At 38.4% G+C, this 25,721-nt stretch overlaps 1 protein-coding gene and 1 long non-coding RNA gene across 6 annotated transcripts in view; one reads left to right on the top strand and one right to left on the bottom strand.

Annotated features, from left to right (window-relative positions):
• CPSF6 (cleavage and polyadenylation specific factor 6) overlaps window positions 1-11,558 on the bottom strand; it is a 30,560-nt gene extending 19,002 nt beyond the window's left edge. For all 5 annotated transcript variants that reach the window (XM_047740246.1, XM_047740245.1, XM_047740247.1 and 2 more), the window contains exons 1-3: window positions 11,405-11,558; window positions 3,432-3,641; window positions 1,807-1,910 (exon numbers count right to left, since the gene is read on the bottom strand). In XM_047740246.1, coding sequence (XP_047596202.1) covers window positions 1,807-1,910; window positions 3,432-3,641; window positions 11,405-11,464 — 374 coding nt within the window. In that variant the 5' untranslated portion in view covers window positions 11,465-11,558. The remainder of the gene's footprint in view (window positions 1-1,806; window positions 1,911-3,431; window positions 3,642-11,404) is intronic.
• A 455-nt stretch (window positions 11,559-12,013) lies between these two features.
• LOC125106352 (uncharacterized) lies at window positions 12,014-15,241 on the top strand. Its single transcript, XR_007129311.1, has 3 exons — window positions 12,014-12,311; window positions 12,453-12,723; window positions 15,102-15,241. It is a non-coding gene; the product is annotated as an uncharacterized LOC125106352 (long non-coding RNA).
• The last annotated feature ends 10,480 nt before the right edge of the window (window positions 15,242-25,721 follow it).

Raw genomic sequence — 25,721 nt, 5'->3', positions numbered from 1 at the left:
TCTAGTCAACTAATTCTACTGTGTGACTCAAGATTATCCTGGGTCACAACACTCAGAAACAATTTAATGAATTCATTAATTTAACAAACATTTATGGAACACCACCACCTATATCCCAGACCCAATCCAGGGCTAGGGACACAAGAAGTGATCAAAACAAAATCCTTCCTCTCATAGAGGTTACGATCTAATGGAGACGAGACCAATTAGGAAAATACACTGTAATAAAGAAAAAACAAAACAGAGTGAAAGGAGCAGAAAGTAATATTTTGCATAGAATGATGAGGAAAGAGAACTCTGTCAACAGAGGCCTGAATGAAGTGAAAGAGAGCCATGTGGATATTTGGGGGTAAAACCAACAAAGAATAAGAAACTACTAGTGTAAAAATCCTACGTAGGAATATCTGAAGAACAGCAGAGATAAATGTGGCTGAAACAGCATAAAGAAGGCAAAGAATGGTGTAGGATCTAAGGTCAGACAGGTGGAACAGGTCACACAGTGCCTTCTAGGGCACAGTTAAGATTCTGTCTTTTACTCTAAGGGAGAGGGGACCATTAGAAGAAGACCTGAACAGACAAATATTGATGTCACTTTTTTCCAGTATTTACATTGTGCAGTAACATAAGCTGCAGGGGATTTAGGGTGAAAGCAAGAACACCAGGCTATTACAAAAGTTCAGTAAGAGATAGTAGTGGCTCAGGACCAGGTAATAGAAGTGAAGTTCATAAGAAGTGCTTGGATACCCCATATATTTACAAAATATTCTTAATGTAAACTGATACCCTGAACATAAAGCAGACTAAGGCATATTCCTTATTATTTTGCATCTAGCAATTTATCTTAAAAAAATCCAAAATCTGGGGACGCCTGGGTGGCTCAGTTGGTTAAGCAGCTGCCTTCGGCTCAGGTCATGATCCCAGTGTCCTGGGATAGAGTCCCCACATCGGGCTCCTTGCTTGGCAGGGAGCCTGCTTCTCCCTCTGCCTCTGCCTGCCACTCTGTCTGCCTGTGCTCACTCTCGCTTCTCTCTCTATGACAAATAAATAAATAAAATCTAAAAAAAAAAAAAAAAAAAAATCCAATATCTGCACCTGAAGGTTTATACATAGTGATGCCTCTGGAATATTATTTATAGCAAGACTGAAAACCCACAAGGTATGATGGAAAGAATTATGACATTAGCAACGAAGTGAATTTATGGATATGTTTTACTCATGTTATGAAACATGTGAATTATAATCCTGTTCTTTTAATTTTTTTTGCACTAAATATATGCTATGAGCACTAGGGAAAAACCTACAAGCATATTCACTAAAATCTTAAGAGTGATCGTGTATGGATGGTGACCTTGTGGCTTTTTATTTTCCTATCTCTGGGTACCTATATTTTATAATGCTGCTCTAATGATCCTATCTCATTTATATAATTTAACAGTTAAATTAAACAAAACATTCATTTTACATAATTCTCTAGTTGCCCATCTTTCCCCATCCCTGAATCACAGGATAATGCTTCTTCAAACTGTCTTTTCAATAATCATTTCAACCACAAATGGAGAAAACTCAAACCCAGGAAAATTAAATACATCTAATCTAATCTGTCCACACTTCCAACTGCACTAGTTTTATTAAGTTAGAACACAGGGTAAATGAAATGAGTGAAATGAAGGGAATCTCTGCCCAAGATCCTTTTGCCAATGTGGATAATAAAGCGTGCACACAGTTAGCATTAAGAATAGTTACTCCCAAAATTATAATCACTAGGTACTAACTTATTAGGGGAAAAAATGAAATTAAAATTCTTACCCCTTTGACTGGCCATTTGCCCGGTTTTCAAAGAATTTTATCTCCAAAATATCATTTACTCCCAAAGAATGCACTGCTTCGGTTAAGTCTTCATCTGTTGTCCACTGCAAGACATTTCCCCCTCATTAACCATCAAAACATAGCCAAGATTTGTATTGTTTAAACTTGTTTTTAAGAGTAAACTCAGAACAAACAAGACAGTTTATGTTCAGTGCAAATCTAAGCAGAGTTACTGTCAGTTAATCTTTAATTTTTAAATGGTATAAAAGCACTTGAGGACATAACTTCATCCCCTGATAAAAGTTTCAGAAATCAGAAGGTATATATCCTTGGAGGTAAGATTCATTTCCAAAAAAAAAAAAAATTTAATTCTTAAAGACTTTCTGGTCTCTCCAAACTTTAAACTCCTATGATATTAAGTTTTTAATAAAACCAATCTCACTTACCACTTCTTTCCTTAAAGGAAATTATTTCAGAAAATAAATCTACCTTATGTTTGAGTGTAAGATTAAAAAACAACACTAACATGTACTGAGTACCTATCATGTATACTTTATATCAAATATTTAACTCTTAAAACAATCCTGTAAGTCCTATCACTATTCCCCTTTCACACATGGTTCAGTGGAGAAATTTAAAGCTTGTCCAAGATCACAAAAATAATAGATGGACAATCTAAGATTCAGTCTTCTTTAGCAATCACACTCCTGATATTGATACTACTGATACTCTCTCCAACATTATAAAATTGCTCAGACTTAGTGGTTGGAGACTAATTTTTTTTTTAAATGTGAACATTTTAAAATTCTACCAAGGAAAGAAGGATGACAGATTTTGATTTCTAGACAACTTTTAAACTTTCAAATGTATGTACTAAATGCTTCTAAGCAGAGATATAAAGATTCTATATGGCTGTTTCAATGAATTTTAAGATTTAATGCTAATAAAATCATAAATATACACTGAATGCCCAGTTAATGAAACGCCCAATCAATAATCTCATAAAAAAACCCAAATTAAAATACAAAGTATATAGCAGTGTTTCCATAAATGAGATTTCAAATTTAAAAGCAGAAATAAAATTCAGTAAGTTTGTAATATAAATTAGATAATGAAAACTTCTTTTAAAAAGGATTTTACTTTTTTAAGTAATCTCCACACCTAATATGGGGCTCCAACTCACAACCCTGAGACCAAGAGCTGCACACTCTTCTGACTGACCCAGCCAGGAGCCTAATAATGAAAAATTTAAAAACCCCAGATCAAACTGTTGTTCCTAGAGTTCTGAATCCTGGTTCCAGACTTTACGTATTTTTCTTTGTAAAACTAGGATAGGAGAAGTGTAGAAGTAGTAAAATATAAAGAATATCTGATTTAAACTCAAAATAACTGAATTATATTTAACTGGAATGTCTACCAAAACAAGGTGAATGACCACAAAATTCAAAACTAGATTTAGAATTTATAATGTTTAAATATACTTGAATTTCTCTCTTCATTGCATAAACAAGCATACAGAACATCAAATCTTCAAATTTTTATTTTATAAAACCGGAACAAGTTAACTACTTGAACAGTTCAAAACCAACTACCAATAATTTAATTCATATGTTAAGTTTACTTACCCATGTTAGGTTTCCAATATACAATGCAATTCTCTTTCCAGTATACGTATAGACAACATTTGGTGCTGCTCCTTTACCCACATCATCACCAACAGTTGGTGGGAGAGTATCCATGTAATCACGGTCTTCTGGGGCATCTCCATTATTTGCAGATGGAGAGATGACATCATCATACAAATCTATCTGATCATGCCCACCATATTCAGCTTCCTGAGACACAGAAATAATGCTCTAAATTATACAACAGTCAAACTACCACTAAACAGACTGGAATACAAACTCATTCAACTATTTTGTTTTAAAAATCTGCTAGAAGATAAAGCCCCAAAGATCTCAGTAAAAATCTTCTCTTTACTTCACAGATGTTTTCTTGAATGGTACCTATATAAAGTGAGTTTCTGTACAATAAATCCTATTTTCCCACTTACGTATATTGTAATATAGGAAATAACATTCCTCAGGGATAAGAATGATATGGAGACAAAACAGGTAGTGATGTAAAACTTTCCTTGGAAGTACAATACTCTTAGAGTAGAAGTAACAATAAATGAATGCAAAGAGATGGGCTTTTAAAAAATGACACAAAAATATCACGAACAAAAGTCAGAGCCATTATAAATCTTTAATATTTAACTGCAGGCAAATACAACTATTATTTTCTATGGTATTCAGTATCTTGTTTCCCAACACTGTGAAAGGTATTAGTTTTAGAAAAAAGCACAGTGAGCTAAGCCAAAGGGAAGAGATGAAGAAATGTGGGTACATAAATTATTCCAAATGTCATTACAAATGAACAAGGAAAAGAGAAATAAATAAAATATGCATAAAACTATCCAAATTAGTATCCAGCAATAGTTTCATTTTTCTCAGTCAACAGAGTTAATGCTTACCTGACCGCTTAGATCTCTAGTCAATTTAGCAAGGGATATCTAGTCAATCAGCAAGAGAAAGATGATATGAACAAGGATCTAGTAAAGCTCTGCCACTGAGTATCACCAGCAGGATAAAAACAATGCCAGTGGATGCCACTTACATGCCTGAATGGTAAGCAAGCAAAAAAGGAAAGCAAACAAGAAACAGAAATCTACACAGGAGAAAAATGAAAAAGAAGGGTTCTACCATAAATAATTACAAGAAAAATGAAATACAGACGCTGGCAGAACACTCAACACCATTTAAACTGCCCTTTGTAAGGGCCACAGGCTTGACTAGCCAGAATCAGAAGAAAAAACTACTTTTATCTTCCTTCACCTTCCATCACTAAGTATCTAAATCAATGTGAACTATTTCATTTTTCTTATGAGGTAGAAAATTTGAGATAATAAAAGTAGAGAATTACAATAAAAAAACAACAAACTTGAGAGCCCAGATACTGGGTTATATCCTCTCATTAATATAATTTATTAAGGAGGAACTGCTATATAAATGGCACATAAGGAGGAGCTAAAAGTTCTAATAGTTTTAAGGAGTAATAGGTGTTAGACAAATGACCCAAAGGAAAGCATTTGTAACAGGACTATAAAGAGATCAACAAAATATTGTTATTATAGGCCCCAAGAGAACATAGCTTTGCTTTGTTATCCAGAAGAGCAGTAAAGATTTTTTTTTAAAGTGGAAAAAACCTAAAAGGGAAAATAACAATTATACACATAGCTAAAGGAATCTGAAATTTACAAAGTCATCTTCAGGTAATCTTCTGCATAACTGAGTCAACCAATTTACTAATTACATAACAGCATCTTTACATAACATTTTGTTATGAGGTAGAATGTCTGTAAGACTTATCTAATAAGGAATCCAAGATCTCTAGGTTAAGTCACAGAACAAAGCCATCTTTAGCAATGGGCAAAAACTAAGACCACAAATAACTAAATTATGCCTTGATTTTATTTTGTTTGTACAGCAATATCAAAATAATATTTTATAACTGAATTTTTGTTAAACAAAGTAACATGCTCAAATTGCAGTGACAGTAAAAATTAGGAAAAAGGAGTTTAAGTTTTGTTATGAAGTTTCAGTGTAGCTGAAGCTTCAGGTAGCGTAGTTGCAGCAGTGGTTCCATACACTTAAGACACTAAAAAGATTCCCACAAGGGGCAGTGGGCATTTTAAACTCTTGCAATCCAGTTCTGTACATCAAGTGGAATTATTATTATTATTCAAAGGGAGTTGTGTTTCCATCCTCCTCAGTAGAGACTATAATCACAATATATGGTCTGAGGGAGAGTAAAAAAGAATGCAAGGATTATTTAAATTTATACTTTCATGAAACAGGTTTAACACATCATTTGATTTTTCATTAGTTGTGAATCTAGGAAAATGTGTACATAAGTAGACAATAATTTACAAGCATAATCGCAGCTACACTAACCTGGTGAATCACAATCACTTACTATTTTTGTCCGTCCACGAATTCCTATGTTGACACCAACCAATTTTCCACATTGATATGATTCTACCAATATTTAGGATCAGCCATTTTGTCTGGTAGTTGGACTGCTTCCAATTGAAGTATGATGCTAATTGAGACCAGGGTCCTGGGGTTTGATATCCATGTGGACTAGTTAGCTTCGCTCTGTTCCAAGGCCACAGCCTGTACTTCTAGCCCCAACGGTATGCATTTGGACGTGGTGAAAAAATATTAATGAATCTGAATACATTTGCTGCCATTACTAAAAATGCAATTCAAAGCACATACTCTTGAGGTATCAGTAATCCTCCTTTTCAGCTTCAGCATATCACATCTATCCTCCATATTAAAAAAAGATACAGAACACATCTACTTTCTGTTCCCATTTTAAAAAGGGGGAAAACACATATTCTGAAACTATGCAAAATGTGTATCACAGGTCATATACAAAGAAGGTGAGCTCTGAACATGTACTGAACAAAAAATAAATCGCTTCTACTGTGTCAGAGAGAAATGGTCAGCAGTGTCAAGTTCTATTATGGAAAGAATCTTCTCATTTATCATCTTTAAGAAATTTTAATGGCACTCAAAAACAAACAAAAATCAACACTGCCCCTCTAACTATTTTAGATGCCAAATGCTGCCCAGTCTATCTGCTTTTCATAATAACTAATCTATTGATAGAGCTGCACATAACATGTAACTTCCAATAAAATAATAGTTCTCAGAGTTCGTTAAAAAAAAAAAAAATCCAGTAATATTTCTCCTTCCCTACACTCTAAATAGCTACAATCATTCTAATGGCAAGGCATCCTTTTAAGATTTTACACTTCAAGATTATGTTCTACATGATATACAAGTAGCTGTTGCCATATTAGAAAAAACAGTTTAAAACAACATGGATAGTAAAATAACCAAAATTCTATTAACTCCCTTTTATAGGCAATGTTTTTTCTTCCCTCCAAGCACTTATATTTAGACATATTTTCTTTAATCACTTCCCACAAAATTTTAGTATCACAGATGTCCTGTATATACATACATTCTGTATACCACCGCTGGGCTGACCATGGAATAACCATACAAAACTCTTCATTCTCCCTGACAAGCCCAACATGGCTTTTGGTGATCCTAAATTGTAATAATAGCATCCCTGCATTACATGAGAGTACCAGTAATGGTACAGCAAGGGCCACTTGTTTCAAAGCCCCTCTACTTAAAAGAGAAGGAGGAGAAGGAGGAAGAGGAGAAGAAAAGAGAGAAAGGAACGTATAAGCCATTTTCATTTGGAGAAATAAAAAGGGGTAGGTTTACATTTTACATTTACATTTACAAAATGTATTCTATATCAAGGAAGAAAAATACCAGCATGCAATATCCAGTAGAAGATCATCTAATTCATATTTACCTTTATAGAAAATACATCGTTTTCTGATCTTTATCTACTTGTGTTCTGAGTACATTTGAAAATTAGTTTGTAATCCCTGTAAAAAGGTCAACTAATGGTAAAGAAGCCAACCTGGTACTAAAAATATGCCACATGAACCACAAATGGTGGACAATTCACAGGCAGTTGAATAAACTACCCTCATAAATTGTAAAACTGAATGGGAAGAGCTCTACTCCCCTAAGTATTTCTACCAAAGTTTCTGAGTCAATCTCTACCTACCTCATTCTCAACCTTACAACCTTATCTCAGAGGATTTTCTATTAAATATAAATTTACCAAAAATAAGGTTTTCACTGACATTTGCCCAAGAAACTTATTTTCCAAAATCGGCTAGACAACTGGCTAGAATAGATACATAATGATTAAATATAAAATATACTGATTCACGAAATAAAGGCAAGTTGACTTACAAGGATGTCTAGGTCCTTAATTTCTAAAGGAATTTTTTTCCCAGCCACAACCTATATACATTTTCATTTTAAAACTCAGTGGTCAAAGTACTAAGCACTGTTACCAGTGACCTACCACTAGACAGATCAATAACTAAATTCGATAGTAAGAGCTTTTCATCTCCAAACATGCAAAACACACACTTAAATGTATACAGTGTAAACTTTCCTCAGGTTGCTAGTATTTTTTACTTTCCCCATCAATAAAAATTCTACAAGGATACAAAGGAGTTTTATAATATGCGACCTGTCAGAGTGTTTTAGTTATGTAGATGTCTCTCACCCCCCATTACAACGCGTTTTAAGAGTAGAGACTATCTGAATTTTGTAAACCTCCTTGTTGGCATATAATAATAGATAATCAAGAAATGTATTTTTAACAACTGAGTTTGAAAATTTTTTATTTGGTCTTGGTCAAAATTAAAAAGTCTGTATTTGTTAAATAGCAGGGTTGCTAACTACCATGAGAGTACAAATCCCAGCTCAACCTGTACTGAGACATACTACAGAGGCTGAAACAGAACTGTTTTCTTCTCAACTCCAAATTCAAGTAATGTAGAGGTTTGGAAGTAGTTCAAATTCTCCTTCCACTGGAGCAACTAACTGTTCTCAATTTGGTTATATCCAAAGACCTTTAATTTAAGAACTAAAGAGCACCCATAAAGAATAGCCAAGTCCCTTGTGCCTTCTCTCTTTCTCCAACTTTATTCATTCTAAATTCATCTGGTGAAGAAAGGAACCGTAGAGTTTCACTAAATTTATTCTCACCCCATTCCCAAATTTTCTTCTCCTAAGACAGCTGACTGTCTCATACTTTCTGATATAAGTTTAATCTGTCCTTAACCAAAATCACACCTGGGGGGAAAAAAAAGCTTCATAAAGTACCAATTAAAAGGGAAAATACAGACTACAGAGAATTTCAAAGTGCACAAATGCAATTAAATCTGCAGCTCACAGTGAAGAACAAGGATTTTTTTTTTTGAAGGTTTACAGCAGTTTAGAAGCCAAAATAAGACAAGATTGGTTATAATTAGTAAAACACTTAACCCAACTACAGTAAGAGTCATAGTTTACTATAGCAGCCAGTAGAAATAAGGTTACCAGCTCACAATAAAGTGAAAATTAGATCAGTAATTCTGTAGTTGCTTCTAATTTTGATCAATTTTCAGAAAAATATTTCAGTAACAGTAACATTTTTATAAAGAGGATGGACCTTGAAAACGACCAACTATCTTTTTGTGGACATATTTTGTACAGGAATTACCACAGCAAGCAGATTATAAAAGCCAATGATATGCAAAATAATAACAAAAACAAAGCCTCTATTTAATCCCATTAATCTTTTCAAAAGTATAAAGATTTTACTGGAAAAATTATACAATATGTGAGAGACAAAACGCTGTTAAGTTTACATCAACAGAGAGCTACATTTTTAAGAGAACCCTATAAAATAGTTCCTTATCTGGGCCACAAAATTTTAATCTCTTCTTACCTCCTGCTCAGTCAGCACTAGTTACTGCACAAGGATAAGCAAGCATCACTCCTTCCAACTATGTGTATTAAAGAAACGGTCATCCCAAATTAAGTATGGGAAAGCTTTAAAAAACATCTTTCATGAAGAGGTCCTGAAGAAAGCTCAAATTCTAAAACTGCACCCCAATTCTTCTTTTATCATGGGGAAAAAAGCAAAGCAAATGCATTTTCTTTTTAAGAAAACCTGATGAAGATAGTCTTGAACATTCTCTTTTGGATGGAATGTTCTATCCATTTGATAAATAAAAAGACATTTCCTAGAGGTCTTTGTCTACTGATCTTAAAAGCATTACAATCTGATTGCAGTGCCCAAGATCATTTTCTGATTTGCCATTGACACAACTCAGGCTTCACCGATCCAAAATATAAACACAATAAAAAGAACGAAAAATTTAAAACTTAGCATTTGATTACAATATCCAGTCTTTAACAGAGTAGCAACAATTTACAGCTAACTGAAAAATATTTTTCTTTTTCAAATACTTAAACCAGAAAAGCACAAAGTCATTCCGGAAAATAAGAACTGTTAAGGATTTCTAGCTTTCTCTCTTTTTTAAAAAAATCTTGAGGCCTTGGGGCGCCTGGGTGGCTCAGTGGGTTAAGCCTCTGCCTTCTGGCTTAGGTCATGATCTCAGGGTCCTAGGATCGAGCCCCGCAGGGGCTCTCTGCCCAGCGGGGAGCCTGCTTCCTCCTCTCTCTCTCTGCCTGCCTCTCTGCCTACTTGTGATCTCTCTCAGTCAAATAAATAAATAAAATCTTAAAAAAAAAAAATCTTGAGCCTCTAGTCAGAAATAAAGTCCTGAATGTTGTGGGTGGAAAAAAAAAGAAAAACACATTAACCACTAAATTTATATCAAGCTTCTCTTACGGACCTGGACTGTAAAAAAAATAAAGCATTTAGGTGCACTACAGTTAGGCACAATTTAATTTTTAAAAATGTGTTACTACATAAAGGCAGTAAAGATGGGAACAGCAGGCTTAGCGCTTACACGTCACTACTCTAGTAACAAACGAGATCTTTTGCAAGGATGTCCAACATCAGACATCACAGCTCCGCGGCTAGTTCTTCTGTGGCTTGTGAGATACCGGAAAAACCTTCCATTCTCACTTTCTCCAACCTTCCAAAACCTAAATTAGCAGATCCCTCGGAAGGCATTTTACATTCGCTTCCGAAAATCAGGTCTTATTTACATCCCTTTAAACTATACTAAAAGAATTTCGGGTCAACGTTCTTTTATTTTAATCACCCCTCTTATCTCTTGGTGAGCTACCCCCCCCCCCCCCCCCATCCAACCAACACGCTTCCAAGTCTTCCCCCGGCTCAGGCCATCTACCTTCACAGGTATTTTCATCACAAAAGCCAAGAACAACTGGGCCTCAAAAGCACTGCAAGACCCCGACCACCGAGGCAAGGCCTGCGGACCGACTTTTAAGCACGAACGATGGTGCAAAAGTCAAAGGACTTGTTGCAAACGTGCCCACACCGAAGCCGCCTTCAGAAAGTGTGAGGAGAGGAGGAAGAAGACGCCACGCCGAAACCTGTCGCAAACGCGAGCAGGAGCCCAGGAAACTGGGCGCGCGGGATACAAAGGGCCATGAATGCGGCCTTCCATGAGGCGACCGTGCGCGGCCGGGGAGACAAAATGGAGCGACGAAAGGAATCGGAGCCCGAGCTGCAGGGCCGGGGGAGAGGCGGCGGCCGGCGCGCGCCCCGCTGGGCTTCCTGCTTGGCCCGGCAGCGGGGGAGGGGGCGCGGCGGCGGCGGCGGCCCGTTCTCCCCCGCCGCGCACACGCGGCCCCACCGCCCGGGCCTAGCGCGGCGGGAAGCGCCCGCTGGCCGCCAACAATGGGGAGGGTGGCGGCGGCGAGGGAGGGGCCGGCGGCGGCTGCACGGCGGCCCGCGTCCGCGCTCCGGGCCCCGCGGCGGGCCGCATCATCCGCGGCCTGCGAAACGACGCGGTAGAACGAGGGGCGAGGGGGGCGCCGCGCCGGGGTCGGACGGCGCGGCCCACAAGGCGGCAAGGGCGCACGGTCTGCAGCGGCGCCGGCTCGCAGCCTGCGGCGGGCCCCGGGTCTGCGTCCGGACCGCAGCGCCGCCCGCTTCAGCGGCGTGGGCACGGGCCCTCACGTACCTGGTTGAACTCTTCGCCCACATCCGCGTAAATGTCTATGTGGTCCACACCGTCCGCCATCTTCTCTCGGCCGAGGCCGCCGCCGCCTCCTGCAGGTCTGCCCGCCGCGGCAGCAGCAGCGGATCTAGCGGCGGGGGCGGGGCGCTCTGCGTCACTTCCGAGGCCCGAGGGACGAGGCGGGGGTGGCCGGGGGCGGCGGTCTTCTCTGCAGCCCGGCCGCTCGGCGGGCGCAGAGAAAAAGCCTGCGTCTCTGCTGGCGGAGGCGGCTTCTTTTGTGTGTGTAGGTTAGGCCTGGGGCTTGGGGGGCACGTCCAAGCTCTTTCCAGAGACGGTGTTTTCACGTTGCCTCTGGCACATTCAAACGTTTTATACTATTTTCATTTCTCAGTTTTTCTCACGGTTCTCACAGCCAAGGCTTCTAGAGAGGTGGAAGTTTTATGTCCGTGATTAAATACGGAGTGTAACCCAGCATTCTGTGAGCGCCTTGAGAGCGAAAACAATGTTCTTATCCCCGCATCCTCAGAGACCCACAGTTTCATCTGCCTAGTAAACGCGGGATTCCCGTGGCTTGTTATCTTGGGTAATTTGCAAGCTACTTAGGTTATTTGCATGCCATTTATGTTTGCATCTCTATCTCCCGTCACCGTCTCCTTTCATCTCCTCTTCCCCCGTTCGTTGCCCTTCATTTTTACCCCCTCATATCGCAGTTGGTTTTTCTCTGAATACTTCAAACGCCTCCAACTTGAATGCAGCCATCCTAGAGCCCACCCAGCACGATAGAGGCATCTTGAGGCAAGGGGCTTCTCTCTTAGAACCATCGAATGTCTGAGCGAGAAGGGAACTGGAAAAGGCGTCATTAGCTCCAAACATCTATTTTTCAAATGAGGGGACTGAGGCCAAATAGAAGGTGAGTGATTTAACCGGGATCACGTGATCAATTGAGACCAGTTTCTGCCACCAATATTTTATTCAAAGATGTCTCTCCGGTTAGAAGCCTTACTCCTTCTCTATTTCTTTTTCACCCATTTGAAAAACCACCAAATTAGAGTGTGTTGGCTAAGATACAGAAATTGCTCACACAATGATAAGCCAAAGAAGATCCACCTGTACTTGGTATGTTGGAAGAAGCTTCGTTGGAGTCTTACAGACCAGTGTGGTGATGTGGATACCAATTACTAGTCCGTCAGTTTACCAGCTAGATGGTCAGCTGCGGTCCGGACGCTGACCCTAACCTCTCTCTCATGTTCAATTTCAGAATCTTCAGACTTGTAATAATATGTACATCACCAAGGTTGAAGGTTGATGGTAGTATAAATGAGGTAATATGCAAAATGCCCCCATCCTCTTCTACTTCTTGGAAATACTGATTCTCTTTTTTCCATGGGGCTTTATGGAAGACAAAAGCAACTCATGAGAAGGGGCGAGACCCATTTTTAGATTGGGCACCATAGGCCCATGATAGATGTCTGTATCCCAATCCCCAGAACCTCTGACTTTATTATTTTACATTGGAAAAGGGACTTCACAGGTATGATTAAATTAAGGAGTTTGGCTTATCCTTCATTTCCTGGTAGATCCAAAGTAATCATAAGGGTCCTTGTAAGTGAAAAAGGAGGCAGGAGAGGGGAGATTTGATGTAGGGGCAGTTTATGTTCTTTTTAGTACACTTAAAAATCATTCCAGAGTTCTGACTTCTACCATTGCCTATGAAAAATCAGCGGTCAGTGTGACGGTTTCTTTGGAGGTCATTGGGGTTTTTCCCCCTGGCTCTGGCTGCTTTTAAGATTTTTTTCTCTTAGACTTTGGCTTCCTGCTCTTTTACTATGTATGTTTGGAAGTACATTTCTTTTTATTTATGATGCTTGGGACTCACTGATCCTCTTGAATACATTGATTGATGCCTTTCATGAGTTCTGGAAAATACTCAGCCTTTACCTCTTCAAATATTGCTTCTGCCCCACTCTTCTCTCCCTCTAAAACTCCAACAAATATATGTTAAATCTATACTACCCACTATTTCTCTTACCTTCTCTTTTTTTAATCTCTTCATTCTTCATTTTTAATAGCTTTTTTTCTGAGATATTTTCTAGGTGATTAATTCTCAAATAGAAATTAAAATAAATAAATAAAAAATAATGGGTTGTCTGGCTGGCTCAGTCAGTAGAGCATGCGACTCTTGATCTTGGGGTCATGAGTTCAAGCCCCACGTGGGGTAGAGACCTTGTGTTAAAAAAAAAAAAAATAGAAACGAAAAAATAGATTACTAAGTCTCTCTCCCATGATGTCAGACATCTATTTAGCTATTAATTTTGGTTTTGGGGTGGGGTTTTTTGGTAATTTTAAGTTTTAGAATTTCTATCTGTTTCTTTTTAAAATCTGTTACATTCATTTTTATAGCATTCTATCAAAACAGTGAGTCCTGGCTTTCATCTCTTTGTAGTTGTCATTGTTGGTATACAATCTGGGTTTCTGCTAATTCCAATATCTGGAGTCCCATTGAGTGTATTGTTGGTCCTTTGTTTTAGGTATTTGTTGTGTTTTTTTTGTTTTGTTTTGTTTTGTTTTGTTTTGTTTGGAAAGAGAGAGAGGCGAGGGTCAGGCAGAGGGGAAAGAGAGACAATCTTCAGCAGGCTCCATGCCCAGCCCAACACAGGGCTCAATCTCACAACCCAGAGATCTCACAACCTGAGCCAAAATCAAGAGTTGGATGCTTTACCAACTGAGCCACTGAGGCAACCCTATTTGTTGTGTTACTTACACTGTTTCTCACTCACGTTGTCTTATTACCTATCATTGTGTGCAGGACATCATAATTGAAATACTTGAAGAAATAATATGAGTCCTAGGATAATTTTTATTTCCATAGAGGATTTTCATTATTTTCTGCAAGGCATCTCCAGATACTAATGAGTATTAGTATCTCATGGATCACCCTGGATTAGGGTAACCTCTCAGCCATCTCTTTTGAATCTGAAATGCAAAAGCACTCTGAATATATAGGCCTATCCTTTCTACATCTTGACCAGGTAATTCCTCACTCCCTGGCTGGCTTTTTGATGATTTTAAAATGTTATAGTGGTGTCTGGGTGGCTCAGTTCCTTAACCATCTGACTCTTGATTTCAGCTCAGGTCGTCATCTCAGGATCATGAGATTGGGCCCTGTGTTGGGCTGGGAATGGAGCCTGCTTAAAATTCTCTTTCACCCTCTGCCCCTCCCACCCCTTTGCTTATTGTCTCTCTCTCTCTCCCTCCCCAGCTCTCTCTCTGAGGAAAAATAATAATAAAAAATAAAATGTTGTTACAGGGTACCTGCTTACTTAGCAATGTTCAAGAAATGAAATATTGTAGTTTACAAAAGAAAATGCATAATAATAATAATAACAAAAATTAAAAACTCTCCACTTATTCATCAGTGCTTCTACATACCACCCTCTTTGTTAGACATCTTATAAGTCATTAATGTACATAGATGAAAGATTAGAGATTTGGGTTTTTATCCTGACTTTACAACTGACCAGCTAAGTAGCCTTAGGCAAGTCCTTTACCTCAAGTCCTCCATGAAGGTCCCCCTCAGTTTTGAAATTCTATTATTCAAATCTACACAGAATTCAAAGTCCACAGTGCCTTGAGAGCAACTTGACAATGGTATTACCAGAAATGTAGTGGGTTGAAACCACAGAAATTCATTATCTTATAGTTCTGGAGATCAGAAGTCCAGAATGGATCTCACTGGGCCAAAATCAGGATGTTGGCAGGTCTGCATTCCTTCTGGAAGCTCTAGAGGCAAGTACAGTTGTTTGCCTTTTCCATCTTCTAGAGGCTGCCCACATTCTTTGTCTGCGACCCTGTCCTTTCCACAATTACATCGTTCCAACGATATAAAGAATATAAAATCAAAATATTTAAGAAGAGTACCAAAGAGGTTGGGAGGAGGTAAATAATGTTCTAAGGTGTTCTGTACATGTCCTTCTCTATACAGAAGAACTTTCTCTCCTTTTCCATGCACATGTCTATGCAACAGTGGCAACCTCAGCTCCAGAGTTCAAACAAGCACCATTCAGGAAAATGGCTATCTGTTTTAAGTTTCAGTCACAAAATCTAAAGAACTAGCAACTGATTAGCTCAATTTTTATAGGAGTCTACTTTTAGTCCAATCAAGTTAGTCTAAGGAGATGGAGTCATAGAGTAAAAACACAGCTTACAAAGTCTACTCTGTGAGTTAGGAAAGAGTGGACAGTTGTCAGTAAAAGACAATTGCTCTGAACTAAGCAGATACCCCAAGGCTTGTCCAACACATTCCACCTATTGGATGACAACACATAGAAAAAGACCTGATGGCTGGAGAAGGCAAATCCAAATCCATAAATATTTGACACATGTATCATTGTGACTTACTTCAAGTCAGTCGATGGCATAATCTCCATAGAAATACGATTTTGGTTTTAACATACTATAGGTCATAATTTAGCTCTATGCTCCTCAAATTTATATTTTTAAAAATTTTTAAAAATATTTATTTATTTGAGAGGCAGAGCATGAGTGAAAGGGGCAGAGTGAGAGGGAGAGAGAATCTCAAGCAGACTGTGCTGAGTATGGAGCCAGATATGGGGCTTGATCCCATGACCCTCAGATCACCACCTGAGCTGAAACCAAGAGTTGGACACCCAACCAACTTCACTACCCACGTGCCCCTGCTCCCCAAACTTTAAAAAATACCCTTAACATTTTAAACATGCAGCCATAGTATACATAAATGTAAATATTACTTTATAAAGCATTTTATATTAACATTTTTATACCATAAACACCCATACAAATATATAATTTTGAAGGATGAAATAAACAAGGTTTTTAAAAAGATTTTATTTATTTATTTTATAGAGAGAGAGTGAGCATGAGCGGGGGAGGGGCAGAGGGCAATCTTAAGCAGACTCTGTGTTGAGCATGAAGCCTGATGTGGAGCTCAATCTCACAACCCCGAGGTCATGACTTGAGTTGAAATCAAGAGTCAGTTGCTTAACTGACTGAGCCACCCAAGCACTCCAATAAATAAGATTTTTTAAATGCATGGCTGTTATAATGGCCTCATATTATCATTAGTGGATATAAATCCGTATTTCAAATAGCCTTGAAATTTTGGGTCCTGCTTTTATCAAATCTGATTACATCATCCTTGTTTTCATCTCCTTATGGGACTGACAGGAATTCATATCAGAATTAAGTATTGGCTCTGACACTTTCTTGTCTTTCACATGTACTTCCATTACTAGTATTAGTTATGAGCCATGGTTTCTTAGGATTTTTAAAACACTTGGGCATTTTGTAGTGGTCAACTTAGTTAAAGCGAGAAAATAAAAATCACCAAGTTTATGTAACTGGGCTCTCATAAGCTGCCCTGTATCATAATACACAGCAAGTGCAGTGTACTGAATGCCTGTATAAAGGAATCCCTTTAGAATCCTCTGTGTTGGGGAGAGAGTCCCCGTCTTTCCTCAGGCCTACCTCCAACAGGAGCAATTATGTGGGAAGTAAAAAATGTTAATTATTCAAAATCCCTTGCTTTCATGGGCCCCTTCCATAATTTGTCTAAAACCACTATTCCTTTCCACGCCACTTTCCTCTCTATCATACATACTCCCCTTTGTGTTAGATAGGGGTTGGCGTGGCAACAGCCATATTTTTGCATCTGAGTGGAAGTCGAATCAGGGATTACATTTAATTTGGACTTAATGGAAAATATTTGTGTATAAGTTATTGTTAACCATCCTAACACAGGAATGCTTTCCAGAAATATTTTTATTCCCACTTTGCAACTCATCCAGCTTCTGTGATAGGAAAATACAAAGCCAGAGGTCATATGGTGATCTGAGTGTGTCCAACCATGCTAGGCAATAGAAGTATGTGGGTACTGGAGGAGAAACAAAGTTTGAAATGTATGGAAATTAGATACTATTCTTTTGAAAATTAGTCTGTAAAGAGACATTCAGAATTACAAGTGAAAAATTTGGTTCTCATTAATGCTTTGTCAAAATGGAACTCTCTACCAGCGTGAATATACTACATAATGAGGCATATAAAATTATCAACTTGCTATATATTCTTTTTTAAAAGATTTTGTTATTTATTCAAGAGAGAGTGAGAGAGCATGGTAAAGAGAGAGAAAAAGAACATAAGCAGGGGGAGGGGCAAAGGAAGAAGCAGACCCCCTGCTGAGCAGGGCATCTGATATGGGACTCAATCCCAGGACCCTGGAATTATGACCTAAGGGGAAGGCAGGCACTTAACTAACTAAGCCACCCGGGTGCCCCTCAACTTGCTACATATTCTTTTAAAGAGAAAATCACATGAAATTGAAATTCCTTTGTTTCTTTTCTTCTTCTAAATAACAATTTGCTTTTATATGTTATTTTTTGTTCATAATTTTTTGTTATTTTTCTTTAAGAAATCTCCCCAAATATGGATATATCAACCCCCAGGAAACCTATATTTATGCCTGCCACATACCTTAATAACATGAAGTCATTTGACATGAATTGAGTGGGGACACTATTCCTATATTAAATATTAGTTACTCTTAACTTTTCTGTTTTTTAAATAAAATATATAGGGACTCCTGGGTGGCTCAGTCGGTTAAGTGGCTGCCTTTGGTTCAGGTCATGATCCCATGGTCCTGGGATTGAGCCCCACATTGGGCTCCCTGCTCAGCAGAGAGCCTGCTTCTCCCTCTCCTTCTGCTTGCTGCTCTGCCTACTTGTGCTCTCTGTCTCTGTATCAAATAAATAAAACCTTTAAAAAATAAATTAATTTAAAAAATATAAAAATATATACTCTGTTATCTTTCCATATCCCAATGAATACATATGCACTCTCCAGAAATAATTATTTAAACCAATGGGTTTAAACCAAATAATTAGTTAAACCAATTTGCTATGGCTAAATAAGAAAGACTTATTGCAATGCCAGAGAAATGGGGCATTACACCCTTGATTGCCACTCCTTGAATCAGTCAGTTCCACATTTTTTTGTTTGTTAAGTAGGCTGAATGCACATGGGGCTTGAGCTCACAATCCTGAGATCAAGAGTCGCATGCTCTGTGACTGAGCCAGCCAGGTGGCCCCAGTTCCACCTTTCAAACAGTGCACTCCCTGTTACCGAATTCTTTTAAACGGTACCGTGTAAAAGTACAGGTTTTATAAGTCATAAATTGTGTAACGTTGGCATTATCATTGGCATTGTGTATACGGTATTTGCCCTGTTATATCATTTGGATTGCATTTGGCTGCAAGTAAAAGAAACAAAACTCAAATTGGCCTAAACAATAAGGATATGCATTGTGAGAATATCAGTGAACTCAGAAAATTGACTCAAGCCTTGAGAACCCCTTTTGGAAAATAGGCAGAAGCAAAATAAGTCAGGATCATGCTGCAGAGATAAACTGCTTAGGAAGCTACTGCCGGCATTGTTGCCGCTAGACCATTGCCGTCACTCTACTGAACTCCACCATTAATGGTTGCTCAGCTCATTGCTAGATGCCACATCTTTGACTAAGCTCAGTCACCTCGTACCAACTCTAAGTGTTGCTCTTTTTTTATACATTCCCTTGAGATTCAAAGTCCAGAGCTGCAACATTAAATTTATAGCCTATGGTCAGGACATCTGGGTGGCTCAGTTGGTTAAGCATCTGCTTTCAGCTCAGGTCATGATCCCAGAGTCCTGGGATCAAACCCCACATCAGGCTCCCTGCTTAGCAAGGTATCTACTTCGCTCTCTGCCTTTCCCCTGGTCATGCGTGTGCTCTCTCTCTCTCTGTCAAATGAAAAAATAAAATCTTAAAAAAAAATTATAGCACAGGGTCATGCACATACTTCCAGGGAGATTAGCAACTGGCCAAAAAAAAAAGTTTATCTCAATTATGTACAGACAAAATACTGCATAGAAACATGTTCAAATGTTAATACCATTTTTGAATGATATTAATGATATGATATTAATATTTGAACTCATAATGGGATTATGAGTATTTTAATTTCTTATATATACATTTCTCTGTTTTTAATATTGCTACAGCTTGTATTTATTAACTTTATTATCAAGACAGAATTTCAACTTTATTTTTAATAATAGGAAAGCATAGAGATGCCTGGCTCACTCAGTCAGTAGAACATGTGACTCTTGATCTTGGGGTTGTGAGTTCAAGTCCCAAGTTGGCATAGAGCTTACTCTAAAAAAAAAATAATAGTAGGGGCATCTGGTGGCTCAGTTGGTTGAGGGGCCAACTCTTGATCTCTGCTCAAGTCTCAATCTCAGGTTGTAAGTTCAGGCCCCATGCTGGGCATGGAGCCTACTAAAAATAATAATAATAATAATAAATTAAATGTTTAAAAAATAGAAAGCCTTAAATTAAGATTTTTTTAATGCAGTTTAGCCATACTTTGGACTCAGGATGGGGCTTGATATTTAGAAACCTGTAATAATAATGAGTCACACACCTGACTGAAAAATAAAAACCTGTGAAGGCTAAGCTGTAGTTTGCCATAAACTATTTTTCAGCACTTGTGTGAATTGTGTTTAAAAAACAGACATTTCGGGGCACCTGGGTAGCTCAGTGGGTTAAAGCCTCTGCCATCGGCTCAGGTCATGATCCCAGGGTCCTGGGATCGAGCCCCGCATCGGGCTCTCTGCTCAGCGGGGAGCCTGCTTCCTCCTCTCTCTCTGCCTGCCTCTCTGCCTACTTGTGATCTCTGTCTGTCAAATAAATAAATAAAATATTTTAAAAAAATAAAAATAAAAATAAAAACAGACATTTCTCATCATGGTTTTAAGGTGTATTGTTTGATACAAGTGGTCTTTTTCTGTGCTATGTAAAATGCATTTATCTTTGTGTTTTGAATGATTCATTTCTGGAAATTACTGAAGATGAAATTGGAATATAAAATCCATGTGAAGAGCTGGACTTCAGCCAAATATAATAACATTAATATGCGTGAAAGTATTTTTCAATATCAAAAACTGCTTTTTTTTTTTTTTTAAAGTAGGCTCTATGCCCAGCGTGAAACCCTACCCGGGCTTGAACTCAGGACCCTGAGATCAAGACCTGAGCTGAGATCAAGAGCCAGATTCTAAGCCACCTGAGCCACCCACGCACCTCAAAAACTGCTTTTTATGGAGCTAATGGGACTCAAAATTAGTAATCTTAACCCTTTTTCCCAACAATTTACACAGCAACTAAATAAATGTATCGATGATGACAGAATTTATTTATTCTCCTATCCAACAAATATTTTTACTGCAACTACTGCATGGGTGCTACTATAGTAAATAGAAATGAATAAGACAAATGTTAATAAGATTTCATTATCATGTAGTGAGAGGTGGCATGGTAAGGTGTAGTGTGACAGATCTTGGTTTGAAACCCAGCTCTGTCATTTGAGACTCAACTGTGCCATTCTGGGCAAGAGTTACTGAACTTCAATGGGACCTGTTGAAAAAAATAGAGATGATAGTATTTACCTCAAATGGAGGAATGGAAAGAAGCCAACAGTTATTGAGCACATAGTATTATGCGCCAGCCCCTGAGATACATGCTTTATAAGTATCAACTCAAATTAGAAAGTATATATACAGTATGAGAGATGGGGGAGCTGGTAATCCTTAGAAGTACAGATATTACATTGGAATCTCTGGGAATATGTATCAGTTAGAACCTGGCAGGGAAGAGATGGTACACTCAACGGGGAAATAGAATATATAATAGAGTAACCATTTATGGGCGTTTAGACAGGGTTAAGAGAAACTAACAGAAGATGATGAAGCACTGTAGGGCAAGTTTGAGGGGTAAAGGGAAAAACCAATTACTAAAACTCAGAGAGAGAAAGAGAGAGAGAGATTTGTAGCTGTTGGAGAAGACTGCCTGAATCAGCTGTAGCCTTCATGCATACAGTGGAGAGATTTTGGAAAATAAATCCTAATGTTACATCTCCCTTGACCTTAGATCTCTTGGTGGGGCCTACCACTGGTTCAGCTCAACTGGAAGTCAGAGGGGAGGAGGTACCATTGGAATGGCCAATAAACATCACCCACTAGAGCAGAGAGCAGGGTTAGAAAGGGTGGTAAATAGATCTGGAGAAGCAAAGAGAATACCCAGCACAGAAAGTATAGACATAAGCAAATGTTGCCTCCCGTGGATGTTCACCTGTGGTATCAAAAAGCTGTCATCCACCTTTTTGGAGAGCAGGGACTCTGGAGACGGCATCTTTCTAAGCCAGGCTTACTTCAGAACCAGCCTTGTTCTGAATTCTAAGCTCAAAAGCGGTAAGATTTAAAATGTATTAGTCAACTCTGGTTAAGCTTTCCACATAGCCAGTTCGGTGATTAAATTGTTCAATAGTGAGCATTACCAGTTTTTAAAAATGTCTTCTCCTCACTCAGAGTCAAGAAGAAATGTTTCATCTCTTGCATTAAGTAAGCTATTATCAAGGAGCTTGGGTTCTGACTGGCAGGCTGTTGTATCCCCAGCTCGTCTCATTATCATTGACTCCAAAAAATGAAGCTAATTCTGCCACTCACTCCTTTTTCTGTACGCTGTCTCCCTTCATCAAGAAACAACCCCAACTACATGGATCCAGGAACAGAAATACCGGGGGTGAAGTTACAAACGATCTCTACACTAGGCTCCAACAGCTTCAACAGCTCCAACAGTTAAGATTGGCCTTGGAGGAAGCAGGTCTGAAGAAAATGAACATAGGTGATAAGGATGGTAGTAGTGATAATAATGATGATAAACCCTTATATCATACCTTCTATACTCTGAATTCCTTAAGGTCAAGGAACACATTTTCCTCATCTTTATATCCCCATAGCATCTGGAAGAATGCCTTAGTTGAATAAGGTATTTAATGAATGTTGGCTGAATTGAATTGTTAAAAAAAGAGTCAACGAATTTCAGAACTAAGAAGGACCTATGAATCCAAGTCCCTCCCTCCCTTCCTTTTATTCTATTTCTGTTTGTCTGCCTCTCTTTCTTGCTTGCTTGCTTGCTTTCTTCCTTCCTCCCCACAGAAGGAGAAACCTAATGCTAAACAGGTTGGTGGTAAAACAATGCTGGTCCCACCACACAAATCTTTGAATAAACAAGTGAAATAAATTGGAATTGAGATCTAAGTGTTTACTAGGTAGTGTTGAAACAAAAATGAAAGGAAAAAAAATACAAATTGTTAAAAAGCCTAGGTTCATTCAATCTCAGACTTGTTGAATTTTCCTTTAAATATTTCTTTTCTTAAAAAGATTTTATTTATTTATTTATTTAGAAGCACAAGCAGGGGCAAGAGCAAAGGGAGAGGAAGAGAGAAACTTAAGCAGATTCTGAGCTGAGCACAAGCCAACAGTGGACCTGAGATCACAACCAGAGCTGAAATCAAGAGCCAGACTGACTGACTTACCCAGGCTCGGCTTCTTTTCAATATTTCTCAGATATCTTCTATTCTGCTATTATTATCCTTATGGAGATTTTCATCACTTCAAATATCCAATATAGTTAACCTAATCCAATGTGCTAATTTTACAATGGAGGAAAGTGATTTGCTCCAGGTCATGGTATAAGGGATGCATTTTCTTCCCCCTTTAAGAGCTGTATTCAAGTTTTACCTAAAGTGAGAGTAGAATCCTGATCTATTGGCAAACACTTTGTTGCCTTAGTTTTCCTAACTTCCTTTGCATCAAGGATAGGATCATGACTTGGTTCTGGCCAATGCAACTTAGCTGAAATTTCCACAGTAGAATATGGGAAAACTTTTGCTTTCTTAATAAACAGGATAGCTATAACCTTTCTCCCCCTCTCCTTTTTACTGTTTTGAATGTAAACTTGATACCTAATGGAGTTAGGGCTATTGTATTGCCACCATGAATCAATAAACGTGGGCAAAAGCCAGTGTGATAAAGCTGGAATGCTGGAAATAGCCTGTGCTAAGATTCTGTTCTGGAGTATGATAGAACTATTGAAGGGTCACCTGGGTGGCTCAGTGAGTTAAGCATTGGCCTTTGGCTCAGGTCATGATCCTGGAGTCCCAGGATCAAGCTCTGAATCAGACTTCTGCTCAGTGGGGAGTCTGCTTCACCCTTTGTCCCTCGCCCTGCTTGTGCTGTCTCCCACATGCTCTCTCGCTCAATAAATAAAATCTTTAAAAAAGAACTATTGAATAACTTCAGACACTGTCAGAAAAAAATATATTGAGTTGTTATATATGCTAGATATGTTATTTTAAAAATTAAAGTTGGCCTCCCAAATCAGAGAAACATGATCTATAACCTTCACATCAGGAACCAGAAAGGTGGTGGGGAGATGGAAATTTTTTGCTCATCTAACAAGAGCCAGGAAAGGAGAAAAGAAAGAAAAACAGAAGTATAGATAGAAAACACAATACAAGATAGTAGTTTATGTCCAAATACAACAGGACACAAACAATGTATGTTAAAAAACCTCATCAATTAAAAGACCTAGATTATCAGAATCAAAATGATCTTGACATCACATAGGAGACACACCTATGCAAAGACTCACAGGTTAAAATCAATGGATACAAAAAGATGTGACAAGAAAATAGTAGCTGAAAAAAGTCTGTCATAGTGATGTTATTATCAGACAAGAAATTTTAAGAGAATTTAACCATTAATAAAAATAAAGCCAGCATTATCAAAGCCATCTATGAAAAACCCACCGCAAATATCATTCTCAATGGAGAAAAACTGAAAGCTTTTCCGCTAAGGTCAGGAACACGGCAGGGATGTCCCTTATCACCACTGCTATTCAACATAGTACTAGAAGTCCTAGCCTCAGCAATCAGACAACAAAAGGAAATTAAAGGCATCCAAATCGGCAAAGAAGAAGTCAAACTATCACTCTTCGCAGATGATATGATACTATATGTGGAAAACCCAAAAGACTCCACTCCAAAACTGCTAGAACTTGTACAGGAATTCAGTAAAGTGTCAGGATATAAAATCAATGCACAGAAATCAGTTGCATTTCTCTACACCAACAACAAGACAGAAGAAAGAGAAATTAAGGAGTCAATCCCATTTACAATTGCACCCAAAACTATAAGATACCTAGGAATAAACCTAACCAAAGAGGCTAAGAATCTATACACAGAAAACTATAAAGTACTCATGAAAGAAATTGAGGAAGACACAAAGAAATGGAAAAATATTCCATGCTCCTGGATTGGAAGAATAAATATTGTGAAAATGTCTATGCTACCTAAAGCAATCTACACATTTAATGCAATTCCGATCAAAGTACCATCCATTTTTTTCAAAGAAATGGAACAAATAATCCTAAAATTTATATGGAACCAGAAAAGACCTCGAATAGCCAAAGGAATATTGAAAAAGAAAGCCAAAGTTGGTGGCATCACAATTCCGGACTTCAAGCTCTATTACAAAGCTGTCATCATCAAGACAGCATGGTACTGGCACAAAAACAGACACATAGATCAATGGAACAGAATAGAGAGCCCAGAAATAGACCCTCAACTCTATGGTCAACTCATCTTCGACAAAGCAGGGAAGAATGTCCAATGGAAAAAAGACAGCCTCTTCAATAAATGGTGTTGGGAAAATTGGACAGCCACATGCAGATAAATGAAATTGGATCATTTCCTTACACCACACACGAAAATAGACTCAAAATGGATGAAGGACCTCAATGTGAGAAAGGAATCCATCAAAATCCTTGAGGAGAACACAGGCAGCAACCTCTTTGACCTCAGTGGCAGCAACATCTTCCTAGGAACATCGCCAAAGGCAAGGGGAGCAAGGGCAAAAATGAACTATTGGGATTTTATGAAGATCAAAAGCTTTTGCTCAGCAAAGGAAACAGTGAACAAAACCAAAAGACAACTGACAGAATGGGAGAAGATATTTGCAAATGACATATCAGATAAAGGGCTAGTGTCCAAAATCTATAAAGAACTTAGCAAACTCAACACCCAAAGAACAAAGAATCCAATCAAGAAATGGGCAGAAGACATGAACAGACATTTCTGCAAAGAAGACATCCGGATGGCCAACAGACACATGAAAACGTGCTCCATATCACTTGGCATCAGGGAAATACAAATCAAAACCACAATGAGATATCACCTCACACCAGTCAGAATGGCTAAAATTAACAAGTCAGGAAAGGACAGATGCTGGCGAGGATGCGGAGAAAGGGGAACCCTCCTACACTGTTGGTGGGAATGCAAGCTGGTGCAACCACTCTGGAAAACAGCATGGAGGTTCCTCAAAATGTTGAAAATAGAACTACCCTATGACCCAG

The sequence above is a fragment of the Lutra lutra genome, chromosome 8, assembly GCF_902655055.1.
Source record: "Lutra lutra chromosome 8, mLutLut1.2, whole genome shotgun sequence".
Classification (NCBI taxonomy): domain Eukaryota; kingdom Metazoa; phylum Chordata; class Mammalia; order Carnivora; family Mustelidae; genus Lutra; species Lutra lutra.
Note: the sequence above shows the minus strand (reverse complement) of the source record. Positions and strands in the feature narration are given on the sequence as shown.